Source organism: Xenopus laevis, chromosome 4L (genome assembly GCF_017654675.1).
Source record: "Xenopus laevis strain J_2021 chromosome 4L, Xenopus_laevis_v10.1, whole genome shotgun sequence".
Classification (NCBI taxonomy): domain Eukaryota; kingdom Metazoa; phylum Chordata; class Amphibia; order Anura; family Pipidae; genus Xenopus; species Xenopus laevis.
This window is the reverse complement of record NC_054377.1, coordinates 85,129,577-85,144,494: the sequence shown is the minus strand read 5'-3', so window position 1 is coordinate 85,144,494 and position 14,918 is coordinate 85,129,577. Positions and strand designations below refer to the sequence as shown.

Genomic DNA, 14,918 nt, shown 5'->3' with positions numbered 1-14,918 from the left:
TATCCCCTTTTTACGGTTACTTCCTTCCCTTAAAGGAATTTGGTCATGATTTTTATGGTGTGTTTTATTTCGAATTACACTGCAAATAATTCCCATAAATTCATAAAATAAGTATTTTTTTGTTCTTTCAGAAAGAGCCAGTGCTGCACTATCGAACTGCTTTCTGACAGGCTGTTGTTTCTCCTACTCAATGTAACTGAATGTGTCGCAGTGGGACCTGGAATTTACTATTAATCCCCACACACAGGCAGATAATTGGTCTAAAGGATATCGGCAGCTTTAATCTGCCCGTGTATAGCCACCTTTAGGGAGCTGCTATCTGTTTAACTTTTGTTTTTTTGTTAGGCTCCTGGGGTGGGGATGATGTCACTCAAATTTGCAGTATAAAAGTTTAATAGTGACTGCAGCTCAAGTCACATGACTGGGGGCTCCTCGGAAACTGACAATTTGTCTAGCCCCATGCCATATTTCAAAATTAAATATAAGAAAAATAAATTTGCTCTTTTGAAAAATGGATTTCAGTGCAGAAGTCTGCTGGAGCAGCACTATGAATTTATGCGTTTTGAAAAAAAAAAATGTTTTCCATGACAGTATCCCTTTAAATATTATCGACATGCTGCGCACAATCATATTGACCCTGTTGAACTACATTGACTGAATACACCAAGCAATTACTGAATATATTGTTATTTACATCAAAAGCCAAGTGGAATAGCCCATAACTTGTTTTAGAATATAATGCATTATACTGTAATGTTCATCTTTAACGTGTCATTACCAAGAATAGGTTTTCTTGACAGTTACATAACAAAAAAAAACCACACACACACACACAAAACTGTTTATAAGTAATAATGAAACATCATTTGAAGACAAACCGTAGCTGAACCTTTTTTGCAAGTATATTTAATACTGGCCCTCAGTCTTAGATGTGCCAATAAATCGGATACCTGTTTTTCCAGTGCTACCTTTTATAACAGGACTGAATACTTTTATTCACATTTGGCATTCAGCTGAATGTATTTTTTTAAGATTTAATCCCTGACTGACACAGTCAAATAGTGTCCAAGAGAAAGCACTGCTGATGCTGCTCAGTGTTGAGCCCTTCTTTAATTTGTTTTTAAAATAAGCTTTAAGGTTCATTGGAAACCAGTGATTTATGGGGATATACACTTGAGTTGATAATACATCCTATTAAAGAGAATACAGCAACTACAGTTAGAATGGCACGCAATGCCTTAAACCAGGAAGGGTATGTAGGGAGCAGAGCAAGATCATAGTGTAGAGCAATGCCTAACCCCATAACTACCAACACTGCAGCCTCATTTATATTATCCTTGAAGAGTAAAGCTAACCAGGCCAGGAGAGATGGAACTGTGCTATTTGTCAGATTCATCCAATCAGGTTTGGCTGGGCTGCTCTCTGGAATAGCAAATCCCCAACGAACACCTCCAAGGAAAGAAAGTATGGAAGCTCCATATGCCACTTGTGCAAACGCCACCTCAGGGTAATAGCACTGAGTCACAGTCATCAGAAGAGGTGCACTAACAAAGGGGATTAACCCTGCCAAACCCAGGTACAGAGCAGGTTTGGGCGCATCTTTCAGTGCTTTCATGTCATATCGTAGTAGATCAAGCTCACGCTTCTCAGGTTCCTCCTCGATTTTTCTTCTCTTTAGATGATGGCTGGAGGTATGTATTTTAAGCTGGCTATTTGATGATGTGCTTTGCAATATAGGCCTGTACAGCGTAAATAGGCATGTCTTTGTGAAGAACCTTGAAGATGTTGAGGAAATCCTCTGCTGACACGTGTAATACACAGGGGCAGCCGTTTGGTTCAGCTGAAAAGGAAAAACATTCTTTGGTAAATCATCTAAAACTAATTGTTGTATAAAAAGGAGATTTAAACAATTCCCACAGCAAAATAACAGAACACTCTTGCAAAACCCACGAACGAAGGCTGCTTGTAAGGATGTGTAAAAGCCGAAAACAACCGAGATTTAATATTACTCAGAGTGCGCAATTAAACTCTTTAATTTACATTAATCCCCCCCCCTTTCGTTTCCAAGATATAAATAATTGTTGACTTTTAAGCCAATATAATGAAATTTTTAAGAGAGCTGGTCATGTAGGACCAGGAAATACAGTCAGGAAATAACTTGAGGAAAAAAGGTGTTGTGGCGTTTCTCATTTCCCAATAGTGATTTAAAAAAAAATAAAACAGCTCCCAGACCGATAGCCAAAATGACCAGTAGGTAGCACTGTTACAAAATTCATTATATAGGTATGGAACCAGTTATCCGGAATTCACAGGACCTGGGGCTTTCCAGATGGATTTTTCTGTAATTTGGATCTTCATACCTTAAGCCTAATAGAAAATCATTTAGACATGAAATAAACCCAATAGGCTGGTTTAGCTTCCAATATATATTAATTATATGATAGTTTGGATATGTACAATGAACTGTTTTATTATTAGAGAAAAGGGCAATAATTTAAAAAAAATTGATTATTTGGATAAAAGAATGTCTATCGGAGACAGCCTTTCCATAATTTGGAGCTTTCCAGATAATAGTTTTCCAGATTACAGATCTCATACCTGTATTAAAAGTCTGAAATAGTTTAATAGTTAAATAGTCTAAAATTGTTTATATGTTGGAAACATAAGAAAAAGAAATGTATGTAAATTGCAAAAGTGCTTGGAACATTTTATCTTCTTAAATATTTAAAAATTTTGTTCTGCAAATCTCAGGCAAATTCAGCGGATATCTGGTTGCTAGGGTGAATTTATCCTAATAAACCAGCAGCTTGAAAGCTAAAAGGCAAGCTATTAAATATATGGATAACAATGTGAACCCTCACAATCAATCTGGCATCTGTTGCTTAGGGCATGGACCCTGGCAACCATATGGCATATATAGCTGCCACCTGGAAATAAGCAATATAGGAATGGTAATCATTCAAAAGACATACAAAATAAATAACAAGAGAATTAGAAGTTGCTTGAAATAGGCCCATCTATGATTATTATTATACTAAATATAATGGTGCGCATCCCACTTATATTTTGCCGCACCAAACTTCTTTTACTACAGTAGTACAGTCTGTTTAGAAAGTCAGTTTATACACATAGACAGAGGTAACAATAGTACCATAGTGATTTATACCCTTCACAAATAATAATATCAAAAAAAAATTCCACATATGTATTATTGCTACATACCAGGGTTATCTGCCGAGCCAGTGGTAGGCATCTTCTGAAATAAGACATTTTTTCAACCTGAAAAATACAAGAACTTAAGTATCTATTCAGCAGAGAAAAATCCACTGTATTCTGAATTAGGTTGGGCACTATTGCAAGAATGGAAATTGAATTGAAAAGCCTTCATGGGATTGGTCACCTTTGAGTTAACTTTTTGTATGATATAGAGTGATATTCTGAGACAATTTGCAATTGGTTTTCATTTTTATTGGTTTTGAGTTATAAAGCTTTTTGTTCAGAAACGCTCCAGTTTGCAATTTCAGTAATCTGGTTGCTAGGGCAACTCTAGCCACCATGCATTTATTTGAATAAGAGACTGGAATATGAATAGGAGAGGCCTAAATAGAAAGATGAGTAATAAAAAGTAGCAATAACAATACTTTTGTAGTCTTGCATTGCATTTGTTTTTTTCAGATGGGGTCAGTGACCCGCATTTGAAAGCTGTGAAAAAAAAGTCAGAAGGAGAAGGGAAATAATCCAAAAACTATAAAAAAAAATAATAAATGAAGTGCAATTGAAAGGTTGATTGGACACAGTCACTCTATAACATACTACAAATTAACAACTGTTACAGTTTAACAACTGTAAAGTTCTAGACGAATCAAAAGCAACATTTTTGTTCACACATTATGTTTGCAGCTCAAAAGAGCAAACAGATTTTTTTATATTCAATTTTGAAATCTGACATGGGGCTAGACATATTGTCAATTTCCCAGCTGCCCCAAGTCATGTGACTTGTGCTCTGATAAACTTCAATCACTCTTTCCTGCTGTACTGCAAGTTGGAGTGATATCACCCCCTCCCTTTCCCCCCCAGCAGCCAAACAAAAGAAAAATGGGAAGGTAACCAGATAACAGCTCCCTAACACAAGATAACAGCTGCCTGGTAGATCTAAGAACAACACTCAATAGTAAAAACCCATGTCCCACTGAGACACATTGTTACATTGAGTAGGAAAAACAGCACCTGCCAGAAAGCATTTCACTCCTAAAGTGCAGGCACAAGTCACATGACCAGGGGCAGCTGGGAAATTGACAAAATGTCTAGCCCCATGTCAAATTTCAAAATTGAATATAAAAAAAATCTGTTTGCTCTTTTGAGAAATGGATTTCAATGCAGAATTCTGCTGGCGTAGCACTATTAACTGATGCCTTTTGAAAAAAACATGTTTTCTGATGACAGGATCCCTTTAATAAAATAAAATAAATTTGTTATATTGCCCTACACGAGCCCAGTGTATAGTTTATGTGCCATATTTTAGGAAATGTATGGGGGAAGCCGGTTACCCCAAGACAAATGTACGCTCTTTTTCAGCCTACCACCCTGAAAAAGGAAAAGACGCTAGCGGTTTTTGGGACTTAGAAACATTTTCAACAATTTTTTTAGGAACTGCTATCTAATCTATTGCACTTCGCCTGGTCTCAGGTGGCGAAGGCAAGTCTGGTGCAAGAGGTAATGTTCAGTAAATTTAGTGAATTTGCGTAGTTACGTCCAGAGTGTAAATTTGCCAGGCGTTAGGGAGCGAAGTACCGCTAGAGTCTATCTCCTTCGCTAGCGAACTTAGGCCGGCGACTGTTAGTAAATTGGTGAAGTCCAGAAAAGACGTCACACTGGCACCTTTTCGCCCGCGTTAGTCACTTCACCCTTTAGTAAATTTGCCCCATTGAGTGTTGAACTTGATGGATTTGTGCTCACTGCTGCTCATAATAAATCCTCACAAACACCTGCAAAGAGTTTTCTTGTAATATCAGCAATGTATCCCCTGAAAGCAATGCACTAGCCTACGTATGAAAATACTATATAATTCTGAGGCTAAGGGTTATCAAGTTCCTGCTCTAACACAACAGCATGATCTAGTGAATGAATGACTTCTGCGCTGTACTTTTCACCTAATTATCCTTCCTAATTATTAAGACACATCGACAGAGCTAAAGTAAAAGGTTCAGTTCTGTGCTAGAGAGATCCTAGACACGTCCCCAAGCACAAGTGTTTAATGATTGCAAATGTGCTTATTAAAATACTGTGGGCATACCTTTAAAACAGCAGCGGGCTCTTTATTACGTCAGAGGAAACTGTTCATATCTTTGCCATGGATGTAGAAGGTCAATAAAAGGAAGTGAACCTTTCATGTGCAACCAAAACATCCGGCAGCCATTAAAAGGTTTCCGCCACCCTTCAGTTCTTTCATGATCAGCGTGGGCGCTCTAAGAGTTTACATCCGGTTCGCGAGATTGTTGGCGACGTCATCGCTACGCGCCGGCGTGTGATCACTCTTCATGCTGCATGTTTTCTGCAGCGCTTTTACTTCCTGACTCGCAGTTGATTATATAATATTCACCTTGTGCACTCCCCGGTAGTCTGAGGTGTGTGATATTGGTGTGTGATAGGCATTTTATATGAAAACTTCGCTGAGATCAGATAAATAAGGGATTTACGCATGGTGGAGGTTGTTGATTTGTAGTCTGATAGAATGTAATAACAACATTGCAAAATAAAGAAAATAATTGTAGCATAGCAATTTAGCAGAAGAGCTCAAGATGACACTTCTTGGTGCTTTTAACTGGGCAGTGTAGTCTAAAGACTTAAGATCTAATATTATTTGATTTAGAATTGTTGATTGTGTTAAACAGCCTCCTATTGTGTCTTATGTCAAACATAGTGAAAAATGGCAGCTGCCTTATTCAGTAGTAATGGAGAAGAGGCCATTGGTCGAAACATTGATATTGGCCAAGATGACATCCAAAGCAGTCCTGAGAAAGATCTGGGTGAATTCTATGAAATTGAAAAGACTGTCGAATTTATCCAGAGAAATGCAGCCCAAAAGGTATGTGGTACCAGGTTGATTGGAATGGTGCTCTGTATATACAAAATGATTTAACAGCTGTTTTGTTTTTCAAAACGCAAACTATTACTACATATATGGAATGCTCTATCATCTTGCGTCATAAAAGCTCCCACACCAACACTTTTCTCTAAGCTCAGTTGAAACCACCTTTTAGATGAAGCATTTCGCTAGCCTTCCTCTGCATAAATACACCCTTATACTATACCCCACCCCCTTCTTGGTTCTGCTTGTTTCCTTTTCCTAATAGATTGTAGGCTCCTTGGGACAGGGACCTAGTCCCAACTGTGTATTGCAAGTTTGAAACTCAATCATTTATTTATCAATTTTCACTTTATAACGTAATATAATTATACTCCTGTTTGTGTTCATACCTTGTAAAACACTGCATACATCTGTGGTGTTATATAAATAAATACATAAATATAATACAGAGACGTGTAAAAAGAGTGTTATAAACTGTGACAATTATGTAGTAATGTTTGTGGCAAAGTATATACCTTTCACTTGTGTAATTTTTTTTTTGTTTATACAGGTTGCCTTGCAGTTCCCTGATGATCTTTTATTGGATTCTGTGAAAGTGGCCAGAAAGCTGGAAGAGGCCACAGGCGCTAAGACTTATATCCTTGGAGACACTTCATATGGCAGGTTTGTTTTGGTAAATACAAAAAGGGGGGTTGTGGGAGCACTCGCATTGCTAAGTAGAAATGTATAAGTATAAGGGAAGTGCTACTGACATAGCCAAATGGGTCAGTGCACATTCCCTGGGTCCCTGTCTTAGTAATTCAGTAGATATGCAAATATCAGGTTATGTCAGTAGCACTTCCCTTATACTTATATACATTTCTACTTAGCAATGTGAGTGCTCCCACAACCCCCTTTTGTATTAGGTTTGTTTTGGTCCCCTAGAAAGCAACACTGCAGTGCAATGAGCATGTTGTGCAAACTTTTCCTGCTGCAAATGTCCCTGAGATCAGTTATCTGTGAACTTGTGGGAATAGAACTTGTGGGGCCTGAATCAAAAATTATGAAATAAAGAATTAAAATAACTGTAAAATCAAAGCCTCAAAAAAGTCAGATTTTTTTTGTTTGCAGGAGTCAATAAGAAGTTGCTTATCATTTGAAAACTGCAAAATAAAAAAAGAGAGGTTTTTTAGAATAGGCCCTTCTTTAACATATTAGTCCCCATGTGTAATAAAAGGCACTAAGTTTGCTCAGGAGCAGTAACCCATAGCAACCAATAAGATGCTTACTTTTAAAGAAGTGACTAGTAAATGCTACCTGCTTATTGAATGCTGGGAGTTACTGCTCCTGGGAAAACCTAGTGCTTTTTATTGCATAACCCTATAGATATTTTAAATGTGACATTTGTCCTTAATACAGTTAGAGGGCACTATTAGTATTTTATATTTTTTCAGATTCATCTTTCCTATTATATAAATGTATTAACTTTTGCACTGATTCTTGTTCAATAACTTTCACAGCTGCTGTGTGGATGAAGTAGCTGCAGAACATGTCAAAGCAAATGTCCTAGTCCATTATGGCCGTGCTTGTCTCAGCCCATGCTGCCGACTTCCTGTTTCTTATGTATTTGGGCGGAAAGCAGTAAATATGGATCTTTGTGCAGAAGCATTCCTGAGCCACTACCGAGACACTGAGAGTCATGTGGTTGTACTGAGCGATGTTGTGTATGACCATGCACTAGGTGGGCAAAATTTTTCAGTGACATGAAATCTCTCATTAATGGAAGTTAACCTTTAAACTAAGTGATTGTAAATAGGAAATCCTTTTTTTTTTTTTTTTTTTTTTTTTTTTTTTTAAATGCTTTTTTTTTTCTAAATACGTGTTTGCTAAAGAGTATTAAAAAATAAATAATTTTTTTTTTTATCATTGCATTATTTGATGCCACCATTTACTACACTGAGAAACTGCTAAGTTTACCGATATACTCAATATACAAACATATGTAAAGAAAGAGTAATATTCTTGGTTTTTGAAAAACACTACATTTCCTACATTGTTGATACTGTTGGTCTGGCACAACCATGTGTGTAGCTAGCTCTAAAGAGAGAGCTGTTCTTTAACTCTGGGCTGCTGTTCTAGGTAGTGTTGACATATTGTTAGACAGTATGCCAGTATTTTAGTATGTGATGACTGGTGATATACCAGGAGAGCTCACTTCGATTGCCAGTGCAAGCTTTTATGTAGAGTAACAGAAATGTATGCAATATAATGGACAGGTCAGAAGGCTTGGTTCTTTTCTAAAATGAGTTATATGTTTTATCTGCTAGCCAAGAACAGTATTGTCTCCTGACATTTGCCACGACACACCATTATTTCTACAAACTCACATATAATATGGCAGATCCAGTGCTATACATTAACTTTTGGCAACATAATTTAGCAGTTAAAAGTTTTATTGCACTCTTTTTCATTTATTTGTTGCCGTACATATTTTAGCAGACTTGAAGACATCAATTCATAACTATGTTGTTTTCATGTTTACTGTATTTTTTTTTTTTTTTTTTTGCAGGTGAACTGGCGAAAAGGATAAGATCTGCATACCCTAATGTTATATTTTCCAAACTGACCTCATGTGGTGAAACAGCATCTCCAGATGAAATTGTTAAGTTTGGACGCAGATTTTCTCCAGATTTAAGACTTTGGCCAGAATCCTATGGTATTTTCTATGTTGGTGGTGAGGGTTCAACTCTTAACAACCTCATGTTGACTTGGCCGCGCTGCTCATTCTTCAGCTTTAACCCATTCACAGGAGAGGGCAGGACAGAGGGGCTCCATGTAAATCGAGCTTTAATGAAACGTTTTTACCTCATTGAAAGGGCCCGTGACGCCCATGTGTTTGGAATTCTAGTTGGAACATTGGGTGTCTCTGATTACCTCTCAGCATTAAAACATCTGAAAAATATTATTCATCTTGCTGGCAAAAAGAGCTACATGTTTTCTGTGGGAAAGCTGAACCCAGCCAAGCTGGCCAATTTTCCAGAAATAGATGTCTTTGTACTGGTGGCCTGTCCTGAGAACTCTCTGCTTGATTCCAGCGAGTTCTACAAGCCTGTAGTTACTCCTGATGAGATGGAAATTGCCTGTAATCCAGCACGGGAGTGGCATGGCTATTGTATCACAAATTTCAGAGAGCTACTTCCAGGTAATGATCAGGCATTTCTTTTATCTTGGGTAGAGAAGGAAAAAATTATTACAAATTGTACAACAGTTGTCTCCATTCCTGTTAGTGAAAAAACTACTGACATAACTTATCACCAACCGGAGGATACAGGATAACTTAATCACTTTCTTTGTAAGAAACAATTCAAACCCCAGTTAAACATGTATTAAATGAGTGTGCCTCAAGGCACATGGCTATATTGTTTTTTTTTTAATACTAAGGCCGCAGTGTGTCATCCAATTCTTCCTTGCGCCTTACAGAAGCTGGTCTAATCAGCTAGAAAATGTTCCCTAAATATTACAGTTTTAAGGTACCAATCATCTTTTTTTTATAAAATATAATAACACCCCTTTGTTATATTTTGTTTAAAATTGCTTTTGACTGTCAACATTTTTGATAGCATTTTTAAATAATTGGATGTGACTGTATGTGGTATATAACAGTGATGTTGCTGCAGGTGGTTCTGCCTATGTGGAGTTCCCAGAGACTGATCCATCAGATGCACACCATACAGATGTATCTTTGATCACAGGAAACCTTCGTTCTTCACACCTTACTGTAGCAGAGACACTGGAGAAGGATTCAGATACATCTTTGGTGCAGCGGAATAGCAAAACTGCTTTGGCTCAGATGAGTTCTGCAGGTAAAACATAAGGCACACAGAAAATTAGTGCCCTGAATGGAAGAGAAATTCCGTTTCAAATTTAAAAGAACTTGTGTTCTAGACATTTTTTTGGTATAACCCATAGAACCATATATCTGGGCCATTCTGTTGCCTTCCAGATATTGTTACGGTACAGTTCGCAATTTTGAACCGAAAGCAAGTACGCAGAGGCCCAAACAGCCTCCACCAACCCAATAAATAGTGACTACCAATGTGCTCACTGGTAAAATGAGCACTGATATAAATAAAATTGTTCTATTGTCAGTCTAAAAGGTTTTATCTTGTATATAAATAATGAAATGCTATATGCCTAATTATGGCCAATTGGCTTCAAAAAAGACATAAATCTGCAACACCACCTATCTCAAACTTATTTTTTTCTCTTGCCTAATTGGGGGACACAGGCACCATGGGGATGAAGATCCTGCAGCTGGAGAATGGACACTAACTTGTGACTCCTCCTCCTGCTCTGGGCTTCATCCCCTGCCTCCTCCTATTACTTCCAGTTTAGTTTAGTGTCCTCAGAAGGAGAACACACAAATATCTAGTGGCTGGAGCAAGTGACCAAGGTTAGATCATGCCACATTAAGGGCCACTGATACATTCAAGAGCCCTTCCAGCTGACAAGGATTTTTCTGCCGGACAGCCTTCCCGCTCTACGACTGCAGGCTTGCTCCCTTATCCCCCTGTTTATATACTCTGTATGTAAATATATATCTTTAGACATATTTTAATTCAGGGAGGCACACAATATATTTAATTTAATACTTGGGCCATCTTGTGTTTTGGTTAATATAGCCATTAAGCGATCAATGTTTTATATACTGTAGAGTTATGGTAGAATACTGTGGCAATTTTATGCTTTAATACATACACCTAGATTTTTCTTTCTTTCAGAACTCTCCAATTGTTCTGTTTCCACATTATCCTGTTCTATGCCTGGTTGTGTTTTATTTTAGAAATTGGGTTAATTGTAATTTAGAAATCAGATGCAATTTCTATTTTAATCAACATATTTTGTTAAATTTGACAATGTGTCTGATGAGATTCTCTACTGGGACAGTTTTTATCAAACGAAAAAAACTCTGGCACTCAAGGCAAGTGAAATGCAGGGTTCCCCCTTGCTTTTATTTCTTGTGCAGTTTCTGTTACAGTTTTTATCAAAGCAATACCCAGTTACTGCCACAATTATTACTGGGACAGTAGCTTTTACTGAAGCTGCATTTATGCTTTTAAATTCATGAGTGTAATTACCTATGTTTCTTTGCATAACCAAAATACAACATGAAATGTAACCATGTTATTGACCGTGAACAGCATTAAAACTGGAAAAGTGTACTATCCGCGCCAAAAGTGGATACAAGTATGTAAGATAATGGGTCTCATTTATAAACACTGGGCAAATTTGCTCCTTGTCTGTAACCCATATCAACCAATACATGATTAGCTAATTTAAACCAGCTGCAGGTTGAGCACTGAAAGCAATCATCTGATTGGATGCCATGGGTTCCTGCCGAGGAGCAAATTTGCCCACTGATTATAAATGACCCCCAATAAGATCTAGTGTAGGCTATAAAAAAAAAAAAACATTTTAAAAACTCACATGAATGGTTTGTGTGCAAAAAAAACCCATGAGTTGTCAGTTGAGGTTTCTCACAGAGGTGAAATCACTCGTTGAACTGGAGCAAACTTTTTGGCAGCCTTTTTAGCAGCAAAATGGGTAGCTTTATTAGTACCACTTTTAAAGCCTTATTAATCCATATTCTCTTTTAGCATCCTATTTGGCCTCCCGTAGCTGGCAAGGACTAGATAAGGCATTGGGTCAAACGCCAGTGGTGAAGGCTGTGGAAGGTCGCAAAGGAATTGCTATAGCATATGAAGATGAAATTTGCAGCTGAGAGAAGACTGCAAATAAGAAGAAAGCTGGCTTTCCATACAAAAGTGGACCATCCGAAGTGCTGTTCCCCTACAGAAAAGATCCATTCACCCAAAGGCACAGTACTGCAGAGACTGGTTCAGGAGGTACACAGACAACAACATTTTAAATGTTTTTATCCAAACAGTGCTGGTTATAATCACGTTATATAGGAGGATGTGAAATATTCGGACGTTTGTATGATGATGTTGCACTCTGTGACACTGCGATTTTATTGGCTGTCATGTGTAACTTCCTTTTCCCTTTCATGATTTGCTTGCAAAGTAATGGCAATTACAGATGGTCAAATCCTGCCTGTAATTTATCAGCGTAAAAGGAGCAGCAAACACCATTTCAAGAGTTGAATACAGACCTGCTTATATTACAAAATTAATAACTTCTATGTATAGTTGTGAAACAGATGCATAAATGACTGTTCCTGGATCCTATAGCAACATTTCTGTAAGCCACACCAGCTCACTCACCCAGTTCAGCCTGTCTGGAATTCATTTACAGGAGAATGTGGCTAAAATGCCATATTTTATATACTGAACTTATTGCACCAGTCTAAAGTTTCAGCTTCTTCAAATTTGTCACAAGGGGTCACCATCTTTGAAAGAGTCTGCGACACTCACATGCTCCGTGTGCTTTGAGAAGCTGTTGAGAAACTAAGATTAGGGGTCATCACAAATTTTCAAGCAGAAAATGAGGTTGGCCTGTATTATAAGCTGATGCTACAAGGCTAATTCTTAAATTCTGATGCTAATTGCACTGGTTTCTGTGCTGCTATGTAGTATCTGTATTAATTACTAATTAGCCTTATATTGTGACATTAAGATTTTATGTTTACTGTATATTTAGTCTATCCCTAAACCCAGTAAGTGACAGCAGCACAGAGCATGTGCAGTGAATAAGCAGAAAAGAAGATGGGGAGCTACTGGGGCATCTTTGAGGGCACAGATCTTTACTGTTAAAGGGTTGTGGTTGCCTTGGCTGGTACAGTAAACTCAAAACATAATGTACAAGATTTCTAGCCTACTTCGTTAGTTAGACTTTAGTTCTCCTTTAAGCCTTGATGAAGATACCGATTTTCAGTAGCTGTGCTGTATAATTGGTTTGAAAACCTATTAAACTAAGTCCACCAACAATTCCATGCTGTGCTGTCTTTGCTTATCATTGGCAATAATAATTGAAAACAATAACGTATTAAAAAAAAAAAACTTGAATGGAAAATTCATGGCAGGGCTATCACTGGTGCTTTTCAGCCCCCAAAAATTGGGATCTTTATTTTTTAAGCTATAAATGGCCAATACCAGCTTTGTCTTGCATTTCACAATTAAGTGAATGGAAAGCAGCTGAGACAGATTTGGCCCCTTCTTCTCTGCTGACAGAGTATTTTCCACTTGCGCCATAGCTTTTAAATCCCCTTTTTTTGGTAAACCTGTGGCATGCGGCTGTAGTGATCTGTGGCTCTAGTGTTCACACAACAGGATTTCAAAGAACATTCTCCTTCTGCCTCAAATAATCACACATTTTTGTAACTGTAATTTCCTCTTTAGTAAAACCCAATTGTATCTTCCTCGTCTATATTTGAAATGTCTCCCATGTCTCATATGTTACCATTCTAAACTCTTTTTTTTTTTTTTTTTGACAGTTCTCTACAGACAGTCCCTGTGTAGGACTTAAATTGTCACTAACTCAGTTATTTTAGACATAAAAAAGAGCAAAAGTGTGGTTATAACCCTAGGCCCCTGCATTCAGGGGGGCCTTCTCAAACTGCACCACTTGCAAAACTACGCTGGTTGCTGTTCCTGGTTAGAAAAAACAGTAGTGCATTGAGGTTGAAGATTGCTGTCTTGTGCTTCTTCGGATCTTCTTCTCTGAGATCTAACCACAGGAACAATATACTATCTAGCTGAAATGTGGAACTGGCTTCAGCTGTGCATGAGCCAGGTCAATGATTGGAGAGAAGAGAACCTAAGACAATGTCCACCAACCCTGCTGTGTTACTCTGCTTTTTTTTTAACCAGGTACAGGTGTAGTTTTATAAGTCATTGGTGGTGTAGTAAGGGAGGGGCTCTCTGGAGAAATAAATATGACCATTTGTGTGGTTCAGCAGGTGGCAGAGATGCCTCTGGAGGGGGTTAAGAGTACCACATGTTTGTTATCGTTTAAGTTACACAAGACATTTACATTCATACAATGTTTGCTCCAACAAACTCTGTTCTACCGCACTTTTTCAATTCAAGACTCCCTAAGATCCAACATTGGGCATTGTCCCATCTATCTTAAAACAACTTTACAGATGCATAAAAACATCACCGTTTCCAGCTATTCAGGTAAAGTTTAAAAATTTCTATCAAAATCCTCACCTAAGCTTATCTCCATGCTGAGCATTCAGAGCAACCTACGAGATCAACTATTCTTTCTTCCCAAGTATCAACTTCTAACTGTCATTTGGTCTGTGTCCTACCCAGACATATTTGTGGGCACTCTAGGAGGACCAGTCCTAGAATCCCCTCTGTTATAGAGGCTATTTGTAGTGAGCAAAGTGAAGCCATACAATTTTGATTTGTTTAGAAATGTATGTAGATACATTCAGATACTTTCCAGATACTAAAAAAATACAAAAATATATTTACTGTGGGAGTAATTATGAGCTGGCACATGAAATCAGCATATTCATTATAACTCATTTTCTTCATTTGTATATCACAACAAAGTACTCTTAAAAAATTACTGGATTACCCCATAAATCTTAATAAAAATTAAGCTTCAAAATAATGTACACTTGGCATCTCAAAGGTACAGCAGGTAGATGACTGTGACAGTGTATACTATCAGTAGTGGTTAGAACCCTGTGCATGCTTTGTGTGCATTGGTATATTTTAAGTGCTTGCATGGTATGAGCAGGTCATCTTTCATGGGTACCGGTATTACAGCTCTAGGGAGCTGTAATACCAAAAAGCCAAAAATTTGTACAAAAGATAATTTTTCTGCACAAAACATCATATTTCCACACTTGGTCATAAAGAGGTTAGATGGGACATAC

The 14,918-nt window shown here is 37.6% G+C and overlaps 2 protein-coding genes across 3 annotated transcripts; one reads left to right on the top strand and one right to left on the bottom strand.

The window, feature by feature from the left end:
• Window positions 1-829: 829 nt before the first annotated feature.
• tmem69.L (transmembrane protein 69 L homeolog) lies at window positions 830-5,431 on the bottom strand. Its single transcript, XM_018258312.2, has 3 exons — window positions 5,294-5,431; window positions 3,223-3,279; window positions 830-1,840 (listed from the first exon to the last, which is right to left on the bottom strand). The coding sequence occupies exons 2-3, from the start codon at window positions 3,268-3,270 to the stop codon at window positions 1,133-1,135; spliced, it is 756 nt and encodes a 251-aa protein (XP_018113801.1). The 5' UTR covers window positions 3,271-3,279; window positions 5,294-5,431; the 3' UTR covers window positions 830-1,132.
• A 51-nt stretch (window positions 5,432-5,482) lies between these two features.
• Window positions 5,483-13,014, top strand: dph2.L (diphthamide biosynthesis 2 L homeolog). 2 transcript variants are annotated; one of them, XM_018256784.2, is made up of 7 exons: window positions 5,483-5,637; window positions 5,921-6,085; window positions 6,639-6,751; window positions 7,588-7,808; window positions 8,637-9,269; window positions 9,745-9,930; window positions 11,725-12,549. In XM_018256784.2, exons 2-7 carry the CDS (start codon window positions 5,927-5,929, stop codon window positions 11,847-11,849), a joined length of 1,437 nt encoding a protein of 478 aa, XP_018112273.1. In that variant the 5' UTR covers window positions 5,483-5,637; window positions 5,921-5,926; the 3' UTR covers window positions 11,850-12,549.
• The last annotated feature ends 1,904 nt before the right edge of the window (window positions 13,015-14,918 follow it).

What these genes read in the sequence shown, in the direction of transcription:
- tmem69.L (XM_018258312.2), bottom strand. Translation starts at nt 3,270, where the DNA reads ATGTCTTATTTCAGAAGATGCCTACCACTGGCTCGGCAGATAACCCTG. An exon ending in TGGCTCGGCAGATAACCCTG is followed by an intron (nt 1,841 to 3,222) that starts GTATGTAGCAAT and finishes TTTCCTTTTCAG; the next exon opens with CTGAACCAAACGGCTGCCCC.
- dph2.L (XM_018256784.2), top strand. Translation starts at nt 5,927, where the DNA reads ATGGCAGCTGCCTTATTCAGTAGTAATGGAGAAGAGGCCATTGGTCGA. An exon ending in AGAGAAATGCAGCCCAAAAG is followed by an intron (nt 6,086 to 6,638) that starts GTATGTGGTACC and finishes TTGTTTATACAG; the next exon opens with GTTGCCTTGCAGTTCCCTGA. An exon ending in TGTGTATGACCATGCACTAG is followed by an intron (nt 7,809 to 8,636) that starts GTGGGCAAAATT and finishes TTTTTTTTGCAG; the next exon opens with GTGAACTGGCGAAAAGGATA.